Source organism: Nelumbo nucifera, chromosome 7 (genome assembly GCF_055504915.1).
Source record: "Nelumbo nucifera cultivar China Antique chromosome 7, China Antique-T2T, whole genome shotgun sequence".
Taxonomy (NCBI): domain Eukaryota; kingdom Viridiplantae; phylum Streptophyta; class Magnoliopsida; order Proteales; family Nelumbonaceae; genus Nelumbo; species Nelumbo nucifera.
The window spans coordinates 58,056,926-58,070,950 of NC_142655.1; the positions used below are offsets into that span (position 1 = coordinate 58,056,926).

The window sequence follows — 14,025 nt, forward strand, 5'->3', positions numbered from 1 at the left end:
CTGTTGTTGGTTGTCCTTGCATCGATTATTTGTTTTCTTCGCGGTTAGGTCTGGTGATGGTTTCCTATCATTGCTCTTTGCCAGAATTTGATGTTTTTGAGTTTCTTTGCAAGGTTTTGGTTAGGGTTTTGTCTATGGTTGGGGTTTTCCCATGGTTTTGACATGGTTCTCCCCTTCACAACAATTGGAGTTTTTTGTTTAGCAGCATTTTGCTTCAGCTCTTCAATTTTCTCCTCCTCTCATCAACACTGGATCCCATTAGGATCAAGGTTCAAAATTTCGGGACCCCACTCTTTTTTAATGAAAAATACATATATTTAACTCCCCAAAACCAAATTTTGAAAAAAAAAACTAAAAAAACCATGTTTCCGCATGTATCTAAGTACCAATACACCTCTGCTGATACACAAAGGCGTATCGATACTTTCAACCATGATTAGGACTGCTACTTCTATGATAGAACACTTCCGGTCCAAGATTGCCACCATAAATTGCTGAAACCTCCCTTGAAGTTGTTTGACTCCCTTGAAATTGCTTCTGACTGTTGCCAAAACATTTGCAATCAATCAATCACCTCTTCTGAACTTTTTTTACACAGTTGCAAGTAGATCCCCTGGTTAGGATCTTCTATAAAGAGGCACAAAAATGTCCAAAATACCCATACAATTATTATTGAGCCTCATTTCTACAGAGAGAACAATACAAAGTTTATGAACAATAAAAATAGAGAATTTAAAATTGTAGCTTTACATTTGAGCGATTGATATGAAGGGCAAATTTGAAAAACAAATCAAGTTTAAAAAATAGATTGGGACCCGCCATGCATGAGATATACGGTTAGGGTAACTTATGTTGTTGGTAGGTAATCCAGACTCATTTTATTGAACTTTGCAAGCATTAGGTTTTTAATGTTAAATTTAATTAGTAAACATTTAATTAGTGGAATTTAACGATAAAAGAAAAATACCTTAAATATAAGATTTAATGAACCAAATTCAAATTCAAAAGCAAAAATATTTTAATAAAAAAATTAAAAATACAAGATCCATTTCCTCTATATAGATACATGCCCGTGCCTAGCACGGGCTGAACTCAGTCCTTTGCATACTTTGTCATGATTCACAATTATTCAGTATTGTCTCTCTGGCTGGCTGGTTCTCACACTTTACCATAAATTCCTGGAACTGAAGTCCGTTATGCAAAAATGTGCATTACAGTGTCAGTGTTTGTTCAGTGTTCAATCCTTGCATGCTTTTTCAATATTTCAGCCACGGCTAAAGTGCATACGTGTAAAGTGTAATACCCACTTGGGAGATCGATATATTATTTTCAGAAGTAGGCACCCAGCAGGCAAATATTTTCAGAAGTGTGTACGTGTAAAGTGTAATACCCACTTGGGAGCTCGATATATTATTTTCAGAAGTAGGCACCCAGCAGGCAAATATTTGCCAAACAAAGTATTAAAATGGTGAAAACTGAAAAGAATGACTCGTTTCTGTTCGGACAAATTTGCCACATCAAATGCTGACATGGAAAGCTTTTGGATGCCCACCTAAGCAACCTACCAGAGAGAGAGAGAGATTGAGTAGAAAACAAGCAAAATAAAAGGGCAGAAAAACCACACTTTTTTTTTTCTCTCGTGTCAAGCAAGCATATATGCCAAGTAGAAGTATGGAGAGAAAGAAGATAGACTAAAGCCCCAAAACAGCTCTCCCTAACACACTCCCCTTCGTATCTTTGATCCACTAACACGTTTCTTCATTGACACATCTGTTGCAAGGTGTCCATGAATTAAAAAAGCTTGCCTAAAGAATCAAGTCTTGTGCTAAAATATACTCGGAGCACCCCACTTTATGGCCGGCCTCTTGTTCCCCACTTCTCTTTTCTATTTTTTTTAAACATGCTTCAGCCATTGCCATGCTGCTTATATGCACCCCAAGTGTTTACATTGTGGTTTCAGAGGACTCTTCTCAGTGTTCGAACTTCAAACTTCAGGGGGGGCTTGCTGCTTACAGCTTACTGGGTGATTGGAACAGAAGAATTTCTCCTTGTTCAAAGCTTTCATCACAATTGGCTCCCTTCCTTTCTCTATGAGTCCAAGAAGACATTGTTTGATACTCTGCACTCTTCTTCTCTGCTTTTCCATCACAGCCACCCTCTTCACTCTCTGTGGTAACTCTCTCTCTCTCTCTGTCTGTGAAAACTTCAAACAGTTAATCATTACTACTTGTTATGCTTCCTGGTTTGAGCAGATGCTAGAAGATCAAGGCAACTGTTGAAGCTTGAAGGGTCTGCTCCTGCACGCCCAAGAAATCCAATCCTGGAAGCAATAAAGAAGCTGAAGCTGTCAAAGCATTTGGACTACTTGAATGAAGCCTCAGATCCCTCCAGTTCTCAAACCTATGATGTGGGTTCTCCATTCAACCTGCCACCATTTGATTCTTTGGCTCCAATGCCATTGCCAGAGAATGCCCCTCCCTTCTGTGTTTATCCCCCATTTACCCCCCTACCTCCTTCCACAATCATACCCACCCCAACCATCTATTCACAACCACCCCCTCCACCACCTTCTTACATGATCCCCATTTTCCCCATCCAAAGCCCACCTCCAGGCCCACCTGCCACCGTCCCCATCCCCATCCCACCAGAATCTCAAAGTCCACCAGTCTATGTTCCTAGTCCCCCAGAATATGGGACCACTCCCCCTAGCCCCATCTACATCCCAAGCCCACCTTCAGAGTCTTCCCCTAGCCCACCCGAGACAGTGCCCAATCCACCAGAATTTGGGCCAAGCCCACCTGAATACGTGCCAAGCCCATCTATCTTTGTTCCTAGTCCCACGGTTTTTCTCCCACCAGTTGTCTTCCCTCCACCATCCGTGCCACCACCACCCTCCAGTGGCGGAGCCACTTTCCCAAGGTGGTGCGTCGCCAAGCCCTCCGTCCCTGATCCGATCATTCAAGAAGCCATGAATTATGCTTGTGGATCTGGAGCTGATTGTGAGTCAATTCAGCCCAATGGATCATGCTTCCACCCAGATACATTGTTCGCCCACGCTTCCTATGCTTTTAATAGTTACTGGCAAAAGACTAAACTCGCCGGAGGCACCTGTGACTTCGGAGGGACGGCCATGCTTATCACAGTTGATCCCAGTAAGTTTTGATTTCTGACTTCTGAGCACTGCGGACTCTTCCTTCATACTTTCTCTAATCTCTAGTGTGGGGACACAGGAGGACACTTCAGAATTTAGATGGGTCTGGGCCCCATAAGTTGCCAACTATTCAATGTTTCAAAGATGGGACCCAACACTAAATAGGTCCCACCTAAGATATTGGCTTTGCCAAAATCTGGGTTCAGTTTAACAATCTAATCTATCCATAATTAGAATCGGAGGGTTGTAGTCTGTTTGGCCCAGCTGGTCTATTAGGTGGGTGTAGGAGTAGGACCCAGAAGATCTATTAGGTGGCAAGTTAGGGAGACCCAGACCTATCTAAGTGCTCTGTGCCTAGCAGCGTGTACATTAATATTTTCTAGGAAAACATCTAAATTCAATATTTTTCTAAAAAAAAAGGAAAGAAAAGCAAAGGTACACTAATAATTGGAGAGAAATGTTGAAAACGCAAATAATTTTGATTTCCAAAAAACGAGAAAAATTTAGAATTTTTAATATTATATATTTAGAGCTAAAAACTCATTTACATGTTAAATATTCATAGATATATTTAAAAAAATGCATAACCAATCAACTAGTATTCATAGAAATTGCCTTATGGAGGTGTGATATAAGATGGTTATAGTCAACACACAGAAATAATAGTAGACCCAAGATGATGGATGGTCTCATGGTCCACAATTTTGCACTTACGTTTTCTCTCTCTCTCTCTCTCTCTCTCTCTAATAAATTGGTGATGTTTTAATTTACTAACCTCTCTCTGCTCTGCCTCTGGTATTTGCTTAACAGGCTTTGATGGGTGCCATTTCCTCAACGACTGAATATTGATTACCCAGCAACCGTCCATCCAAAGCAGCTATAAATGAAAGGGGATAGCCGGAGGGCATGGTCCATTGCTCCGGGGGTTACATGAATAAGACCATGTAGTAGAGAGAGGGCTCTCTTTTCCTGTTTTCTTCTTGTTGATCAGTGACCTTAATATGAATTTTGCAGGCTGAGGCACTAAATTTATTATTATTTCATTAGGTTGGTTCGATACAGTTTCTGGTTATTAGGATTTTAGCTTTACATACTTGTAATCTTCTTCTTCTTCTCTTCTTCCTTGTGTTTCTTCTGTTTCTGCTTCTATGCATGGGACTTTACCTCTCTCTGTTTTCATGAAATGTAAAAAATGCATTGGAATAATTTCTGAATACATTTACTATTATATAAAGTGTTATGAGTGTACATGAAAAATTTTATTACTATATAAAGCAGATGCCCTAGTTAAGGAAGAGAGAGAGTTTCACTTCTTTTTCTTTCAAACCAAACATAGCATTATTTTTAATGTATAATATAATTAGAGGAGACTAGTTTGATTTTGATGCATGGTTACATTGGATTTTGTAATAAAAAAAGGAAAAATGAATTAATTGTCTGACTTTAAATAAACACATATCTGATTCAGAAAAACTACAAAAATTTTAATGGGTTACAAAGCTGTGAAGTTGGCTCAAGAGTACAAATGCAAATATATAGAATGTAAAACTTTGTATTTTGTATTGTTTTATATGTATTTACACTTTTTTCAAACTGAGATTCAAAATATTAATACATTCGGAGTTCGATTATGATATGGAAAAGATATGATATCTGAAAAACTTCTTACTATTCAACTAGAATCATAAACGTGGTGGCCAATTAAGTGTTATTTATCAAAATTCATGAGGATATTTGCATATCATGTGATTAAAAGGGACAATAAATTTAGAAAAAAAAAATTAACATTAAAAAATTGAGCCAAGATAAACAAAATACCCTAAAATCTGATATATACACCCAATGTCCAAACCACCGTATAAAAATTCTAATCCATTTTATTTATCTTAAAGATCAAAATTTTGTAACGTATCGATACATTGGTGACCCCTTATCACAATACATTTTACATTTTTTGACCTGTTTCAATGAATAAATAGATGAAATGCTCAATGATACAGATCGATACAGCCCCATCTGATATATGGGCCTGTATCAATATTTATTTTTCTTGTTAGTCATGTCGGTGCACTGAGGCAGTGATTAGTATAGGAATTAATTAATAACATCAAACACTTTGGAATGAGATCTCTCTGATGGTCGAATTAGAGATCTGGAGTCTGAATAGGCCCCACATCAAGATGTGTGCGCACATGGCTAGTATTTTCCTTTCATTTGTTCCATGATTTGATGCGTTCTTTACGTTAGAGACCGACATCGGCCCCACATAAAGCTTTACACGTGAAGTTAGATGGAAGCTACTGTGAACTGATCTGACCCGGCTTACAAAAGAATGTTGACGGCTTCAGACAACAGGTTAGTGTGGGCCAACAACCCACTAAAATAATGGGCCATTTGATAACGGATGATGTGGGCCATGTGGTTGAGCTGAAAACAATAAGTGATTCACTTCAGCCATTTCACCCCTTATCAATCAGCTTTTTTTTTTTGTTTATTCGACCCCAAATCAATCAGCCCTACCCTAAAACCCAGGTACACAGGACCGGCTAGCCCACTCCAGATTGTTCCAGCTGGCCCCTACCATCTACAAATATTTATCTAAATTGAACCGGCTAGACATGGTCCCATTTTTTTATGTGAAATATTCAACCTTTTTTGGACCAATTCGACTTCAACAATGTTGTTATCCATTGGATTTGTGCAGAAATACTTTGCTACTTGATCTAGTTTTTAATTGTTCTGCCAGTTCTTCTCATGCAGCAAGAGTGGAGAGTCCTTCCACCCTAAGGGTCCGTTTGGTTTGCAGGAATTGGGGTTTAGAATCAGAGTCGGAATGGGTTATTCTGATTTCAACTGTTTGGTTGGGCGAAATCGGAATCCCATTCCCATTCTTATTGGAATGACATTCCCTCATTTGAGGAAATAGCCATTCCCTGCCCTTCCCGAGCCCTTTCCTCGGGAAGAAATCTCATTCCTGCTGATTTTAATTCCCATTCCCATTCCTGTCTAAATCAAACGGACTATGGGAATAGATCATTCCAGTTCTAATTTCGGAAGATTTTGATTCCGATTCCGATTCCGATTTCGAGCACGAACCAAATGGACCCTAAGTTGAGAGGAGAAACACGACCTATAAAAGAAATACAAATGAGAGAGAGAAATTAAGGTTGTGTTTGGTTGCAATGCAAATAAATTTGTATTGATGCAAAGCTATAGTAGTGCAAATGATTTAGGTGCAAATTCTGATTTATTTTTGTTTCAATTTTACCTTATTTTCTTTGATTATAGTACAAATAAAATAAAATAAGATATGAAGCAGAATAAAATAAAACCCAAAACAAAATTAAACCAAAATTTACATTATTTCCATTTGCACTCCCATGCATTTGTACTAGTACAAATAAATTTGTATTGCAAACACAAGCTACAGTTACATATGATTGAACTCCATCATGGCTTTGTCAAGGCTAAGGGGAAAAAGAGTGAGGATAAGAGAACACAAGCTTAACTTGAAGAGAAAAAGAAAAGAAAACCTGACTTAATTTAGCATAGAACGAAGCAGAAGGAGAAGTTGATTTTTTTTTTTGCTCCCTCTTGATAAATATCACAATTTTCATGTATGTTCATATCCTCATTTTATGTACCCTATTCCTAGTGGGTCCATGAATGCAAATTGGTCCAACCCATTAAGGAAGAATGCCGTTGGACCCAGGTCATCCATCCAAGAAAAACAAAAGATTGAGAATCTCTATTGGCTTCAATCTCTACCCTCTATAAAATGACGAGTAATAATTGAGGCTCCATTTGGAAGGAGTACAAATGCAAATATATAGAGTACAAAATCTTATATTATATATATTTTTTGTATGTATTTGTACTATATATATTTGTATTCGTACTCCTTCCAAATTAAGGTTAATAGGAAAAACAAAATACTGAGAACACAATGTAAATAAATTTGCATTGATGCAAATAAATTTGTATTGCTGCAAATTCTGATTTATTTTTGTTTCAAATTTTACCTTATTTTCTTTGATTTTAGTACAAATAAAGTAAAATAAGACGTGAAGCAGAATGAAATAAAACCCAAAACAAAATTAAACCAAAATTTGCATTATTTTCATTTGCACTCCCATACATTTGTACTAGTGCAAATAAATTTATACTGCAAACACAAGCTATAGTTACATATGATTGAACTCCACCATGGCTTTGTCAAGGCTAAGGGGGAAAAGAGAGAGGATAAGAGAACACAAGCTTAACTTGAAGAGAAAGAAAAGAAAAGAAAAGAAAAGAAAACCTCAAGGTTTTTAAAACCGACCCGGACAACGAACTGGTCAGGGGTCTAGTTTCAGGTCGAACGATTGACCCGTTCTGACAAAAAATAAAAAAGTTTAAAACCGTTGAACGGTTCAAATGGTTCAACCGCCTGAGTCAGCAATTTGTTGACCAAATCAACATTTTTTTTGCAAAAATCCGATCAACCATCCGTCTGGTCTGATCCAGTTTTGAAAACCATGAAAAACCTGACTTAATTTAGCATAGAATGAAGCATAAGGAGAAGTTGATTTTTTTTTTTTGCTCCCTCTTGATAAATATCACAATTTTCATATGTTCTTATCCTCATTTTGTGTACCCTATTCCTAGTGGGTCCATGAATGCAAATTGGTCCAACCCATTCAGGTTGAATGCCGTTGGACCCAGGTCATCCATCCAAGAAATACAAAAGATTGAGAAATTCTATTGGCTTCAATCTCAACCCTCTATAAAATGACGAGTAATAATTAAAAGGAAAAAAAAATACCGAGAGAACAAAAATTTGTGTATTTAAGTTAGTTGTATACTGTAAAGACAAACCCATTATATTCACTATGAAAGAGAATAGAGAAATACAAATTCATATATGGTTTTCATTTTCATCTCAAATCAAAGCCTAAACCTGCTCTTCTTTTCCTATCACAAGCATTGAAGAACACTATCAAAACTCAGTACTTTGACAAAAACCAGCCCATCTTTTCTCCACCCTAAAAGCACTGTAAGCATCTCTATTGCCATATATTCTCTCTCTCTCTCTAGAGATCAATTAATTAAATGCAAAACAAGAACAATATAAAGATGGTTCAAATAAAAAAAAGTTTCAAGAAAAATTCAAAAAATAAATTAGGCTAAAACATAATACATATATTACATTTTAGTAAAAATATTAATTACAATCATAATATAAAACTCAAAAGATACCCAAGACCAACCATTTCCGATACTCTGTATCTATCGTCCATGATGAAAAAAAAAAACTATCTTGTTTGTAGAATTAAAGTAGGGTGGTTGAATTAAAGAGATAGATCCCAATCCCATGTATCATATAATTGACATATACTAATTAAGGAGACTAAGAAAAACTCTATTATATATTCCAACATTGCTATGTGGCTATGAGTGTGGCTGAGATACTAGAAAGTTGAGATGGATGAGAAACAAGGTTAAAAAGGAAAAAAAACCTTGTATTTAGTATTATTTTATATGTATTTATAGTATTTGTACTCCTTCTAAACTAAGCCTAAAGTAGCATATTTCAAAGGATATATATGAGTATCTCTAATTAGTGACAAGAGGAAGGATGTTTGACTAAGTATAGTTTAGTCATGTGTAAGGACAACAAAAGATTACAACATCAAGGACTAAATTAGTGCAGTAGAAAGCTCTAAAGAGAAAGAGGAAGACAAAAGAAAACATGATTTAAAGCCGTAAGAAATGATATAAATACACATAATTTGATAAAACCCATGGTTCTTGATAGAGAATAATGATATGATGAGATAGTGTTAGGTGCTGTTTGGCAAGTCTTTTTAAAAAGATCTTCGGACGGTCTAGATGGCCAAAAGATGTAATAAGCTCTTGGGTTTTTTGGTTAAAGATCTAAATCGTTTGAAAAATATCCAAGTCTACCACAGTCTATAAAGCTATTAAATGAAAGACTTTAGGTGCAGAAAGATGAGAAGCTTCATTTAAAGTTTGTAAATTTGGAGCTTTTATGAACTTTTTAAGGCATAGGTATTTTTGGCTTCCTGTCTTTTGTTGCCAAATGGAGAAGGACCAAATTTTGAAAAGCCCAAAAGACCACACGAAAAGTCTGGCCAAACACTCTCTTAATTTGTATAGCTAACTCCAAATAGTTGAAGTTTGAGTTGAATTGAGAATATATAGGTTTTCAACGCATACCTAACTTTTCTTTTGAAAAGTATCATGCAAAATAAGGCACATCCTATACTCTTCACCCTAACTTGTTTTATAGTCACCATAAAGATTATGTGATGAGTCTAGACCTGTTTTATAATAACATTGTAAATGATTTATTGGCTTGAGGGACACCACTACCCATCACATGGATGATTGTCCCAAGTCAACTTTACTATGGTTAGTTCTAAAGAAGAACTTGATCTTTTCTCCTACAAACCTATTTTGTTGTCTTCTCTAATTAAGAAAGAAACTTGTTTGCAAATGCAACAACATTTCTAGTCATTAAGATCTTAGAAATTGTTGTACTGATCTCAACCAAACAAAACAATGCAAACCTCCACACTCTTTGTTATTCTATCAGGATCATACAATCACATGTGGTTTTTGTCTCCAACCTATACCTAAGGCAATGTTTGTTTTGAAGGAAAAGGTAGGGAAAGGAAGGAAAGGACAGGAAAACCTATACAAGGTTTGTAAAGGTTTCCCTACCTTTTCCTTCAAACCAAAAACAGCTTAAAGGAAAGTAGCTAGATTACTTGCCATGTCTTAATGAGGTTTGTGGTGAAGACATCTCCAAGATCATATTTATTCTTAATTCTTCTCTAGCACCATTTTATTCCTTCAACTGATCACCTTCCAAATCTTGTTGATTTAAAATATTTGTCCATTTGTATTTATTAATTACAAAGTTAAACTCGTTTCTTTAACCTTCCATCTTTCATTGAGAATTACATCCTTTATATTCTGAGTCATTTTACCACCCAAACATGTAATATTTTTCTCAACTGATTCTACATTGACTACTTAAGATAAACAATTCTACCAGCTGCAACCCTAATAAACTATCTAGCATCAAATAAAAATCTAAAGAATTTTATATGAACAACCAAACCTCCAATATCAATTGTCGGAATATATAAATGAAGATAAAATTAACATGATTAATTCAACATTTTGCCTATGTTTATGGAGAGATGAACTTGTTTTTCACTAAAAAATAAAAAACAATTTAAGATTACTTGTAGTTTGAACTTGGCAAAAAGTAATATGATATCATTACCATCATCCATGCCTTATCCAAACTATATGGGGTGATCTATATAAATCATGTTTCGCCAATCTATTCTATTTAAAGCCACACCCACTGTTAAATTATTAGTGCTTAAATATCATATATCATATATAATTAATACCTGCCTACGTAGCAATGGAGAACAGCTAAATATATATTCATTCCTGATACAAATAAGCTTTAATTGAACCTAATTATTATAATGGAAAACAACCAAATTTCAGTCCTGAGATAAACAGTAACCTTAGAGCACTAAAACTTTGACCGAATATGTATCTACTCAATTCAAGACAGAGTTAGGAAATATTGAATGAGTTGTATATCATGCATTAATATTATATGAAGCCAGCCAGATATGGTTTGTTTCATTCAATAATTGATTACGATGAGTCCAGATCTGCACCTCAAAGAACATGTTTCGCACCAATCACACATCATATCTTGGTTGTACATCAGGAACATCTTCTGTACTTGTATTGATTATTTATGGGGAGATATTCCCAATATAGGGTGGATTGAGGCTGTGAAATTGGTATAAAGCACCTTCAGTGAGGAACAGATCCCAATACAGTTGGACTGTGATATATGCAGTATGCACCACCAGAGACCAGGCAACGTCAATGGTGAATGGGCAAAGGAAGCTGCAGACCTGCAGATGCTACTATTCAACCATCTTTATCTGATCTCTATATCACATATATCTATCCCGTTGCCAACCAGCCAACTGTGGACTGACTGCTGGTCAGAAGAGGACCTCAGATGCTCCATTCTTCTTTGAGAGAATGAAGGTTTAACTCAGGGTCAGAATTTTTAAGCTCAAAGTACAGTTGGGGTGGGTGCTAGTTCAGAATTGATGCCAATTCATGGGCTGGTGTTGATGTATAAAATGAAGGTTTTTGACATTTTAAATGTTTATAAGTCTGCAGTGAAATTCAGAAATCTACATTGAACCTATTCGTATTTTTCCAATCTTTTGATTTGGTGAGATGCTAGCTAATCAAGATCAAAGGTTGAAGTAGTATTACATATCAAACCACCCTTCACCCTTTTAAGTAAATGAGGAGAGAGAAAGAGAGACGTGCAATTTTTTGTCTTTCCATATATTAGATTAAAAATTTCAATGTAATTCTATTTAATTTTTTTTTTCACAAATTAATGAATTCATTCACAACCCTCCAACCATGTTTTTCAAATTCAGAGGATAGAGTTGGACTGCATATAAACCATGCACGGGTTGTAATTGGCTTTACAGCAAGATGTCAGGCAAGTTGCCTTAATATAGACAAGAAAGATACTTTCTCCAATCCCCTCATTTTAACACTTATCAGACCTCTCTCTCTCTCCATAAAATATTAGGATAAAGTTACTCATAAAAACAATAGGATTATTTAACTAAACTAAATTATATGAACATACCTCTAAAGTTCCGTCCAATCAAAACTAAAACCATGAATATCTAGCCATGTACAATTTTTATACTTCAGTGGGTCAGTCCGCTCTATGCTCCTGATTTATTACATCAAATGTAGTGACTTAAGGGGGTGTTTGTTAATGTGAATGATTTTGTTTTATAAAAGAAAAAAGAACTACTACATCATAAAAAATGAATTGTTTTTTTTTGTCATGGGCAACTTTTTTCAGTTTTAGAAAATAAAAACGTTCACATTAACGAACACCCTCTAGAATTTTTATATAAATTTTAACAAGTCATAATGAAGAAGGAAATGTGATTGTAATACCAAAGAAGAAGAAAAAGAAGAAGAAGAATAGTAGATGCAAAGTATAGGAGAAAACTGAAATCTGCTAATTAACATTGTGTAATTTGCACAGCTCAAAGTTACTTGATGAGTGATTTGCCTAGTTGGTTCCCAATGCTATTGGGGAAAATTTCTAATTAAAATCATGAAGGGTTTTTTTTTTAGAAATTAAACTTCATTTAATGATAAATCGGGAATAAGAAAACTAACTGGGGAAACGTAATGACAATACAATGTTAGAGATAGAAATGAAATTTGATTTTCCCTTCTTTCTTCAAATCATAAGAGTTAAGCATCTGCCTATCAAAAGAGTAAAAATAAAAGAAGAGCTGAAACATCTAACACATGTAAAATCATGTTTTTTCTCTCATTTTGAAAAACTTTCCAATTGAAATTTGAGTTCAAATAAGGTGCATTCATTAATAAATCCAGATGTCAATAATCAATCACATTAAAATTTACTTATTCTTCATTGGTTTACATTTTACAAAATGTACTTTTACTTTTAGCAAATGTACTTACCATCGCATTCAATCAATTATGGCCCCGGTTATTTATAAGCTTGGCAGACTGCGATTCAGTCTTTTTACGTTTAGTTTGCAGTAGACTTAACCACCAAAAATCGATGCACCAAAAAGATGTGAGAAATTCAAAATAGGTGATTTTCGGAAAACTTCAAATAAAACTTTTAACTGTCAAAATTACCAGAAGATCTTCCAAAAAAAACTTGCCAAATGGCCAATCCGACCCTATGTATTTTACATTTAGCAAATGCACTTACCATCACATTTCACAAAGTGCACCATAAATTTGGCCTTGAAACTCTCTTTTGGGTTTGTTTTTCCCTCAACATGTTGCTATCTACATAATATTCTATGAACAGAATAAGCAACATGGTACCATGTGGAGATATGATGTAGCCAACTCAAAGCATGCATCATTCAAACAGTGGATATACATATATACTTGGGCCATTTCTTTAGATGCCCTTTTATCAACACCAGCTTTACACTCCATCTTTTATTGGACTTCTGCCCATGCATGATGTTAACCATTTAGGGCGTCATTTTTCAATTTAAAATATGCCAAGTAAAAAAAGGTGTCTAGTTTTCCACCTCAGAGGGATTTATTGGGCTAGAACCTAGAACTTTCCCCCCATGACAACACGTGAAACTTTTTTGTAGGTAAGTTTTTTTTTTTTTTTTTTAAATAAAAAATTTACACGTGAAACCCTTATGTAATGTCAACTGTGTTGTCAGAAACAAAATTCCAATTCGTATAATATATATATTTTTTTATTTCATAACTATTTCTTCTTTTAAGAATGTCCATGAATAAATGTTATTTTTAAACTTGTTACACTTATAATAAATTGTTGTTTTCTATCATGTTTTGGTTCTAAGTCTGTAATTTTACCAATTTAAACATTTCATGGGGTTTCATCTAAAAATTTCATATTTTTCTCAAATAATGAAGGTTAATGAATATGAAATTTCCTGTGAATCCTCTGCCTGCATATCTGAGATGGAATTTCCACTGAAACGAAAAATCAACAATTTTATTTATATATCATTTTTTTTTGGTAAAATTTATGTTTAGACGGAATTGGAAGCTTAATTCTATACTTAAAGCTTGCAATTTGAACAACGTCCAATGCATAATGCAACTTCCTAGCACTTGTAACACCAAACAAAAAAAATGTTGTAAATGGGTTTTCTTCCTACACAACAAGGAACCAAAATGTGACATTTTCTGCCCAAAAGATGTGAAACAAGATCTTTGAGGTTAATATGGGGATAGATAAATTC

At 35.1% G+C, this 14,025-nt stretch overlaps 1 protein-coding gene across 1 annotated transcript; it reads left to right on the forward strand.

The window, feature by feature from the left end:
- The first annotated feature begins 1,896 nt into the window (after nt 1-1,896).
- LOC104599743 (uncharacterized) lies at nt 1,897-4,385 on the forward strand. Its single transcript, XM_010262416.3, has 3 exons — nt 1,897-2,172; nt 2,253-3,152; nt 3,962-4,385. The coding sequence occupies exons 1-3, from the start codon at nt 2,091-2,093 to the stop codon at nt 3,991-3,993; spliced, it is 1,014 nt and encodes a 337-aa protein (XP_010260718.1). The 5' UTR covers nt 1,897-2,090; the 3' UTR covers nt 3,994-4,385.
- The last annotated feature ends 9,640 nt before the right edge of the window (nt 4,386-14,025 follow it).

Coding starts and splice junctions, on each gene's coding strand:
- LOC104599743 (XM_010262416.3), top strand. CDS start 2,091: ATGAGTCCAAGAAGACATTGTTTGATACTCTGCACTCTTCTTCTCTGC. Junction 2,173..2,252: donor CACCCTCTTCACTCTCTGTG/GTAACTCTCTCT, acceptor TGGTTTGAGCAG/ATGCTAGAAGATCAAGGCAA. Junction 3,153..3,961: donor GCTTATCACAGTTGATCCCA/GTAAGTTTTGAT, acceptor TTTGCTTAACAG/GCTTTGATGGGTGCCATTTC.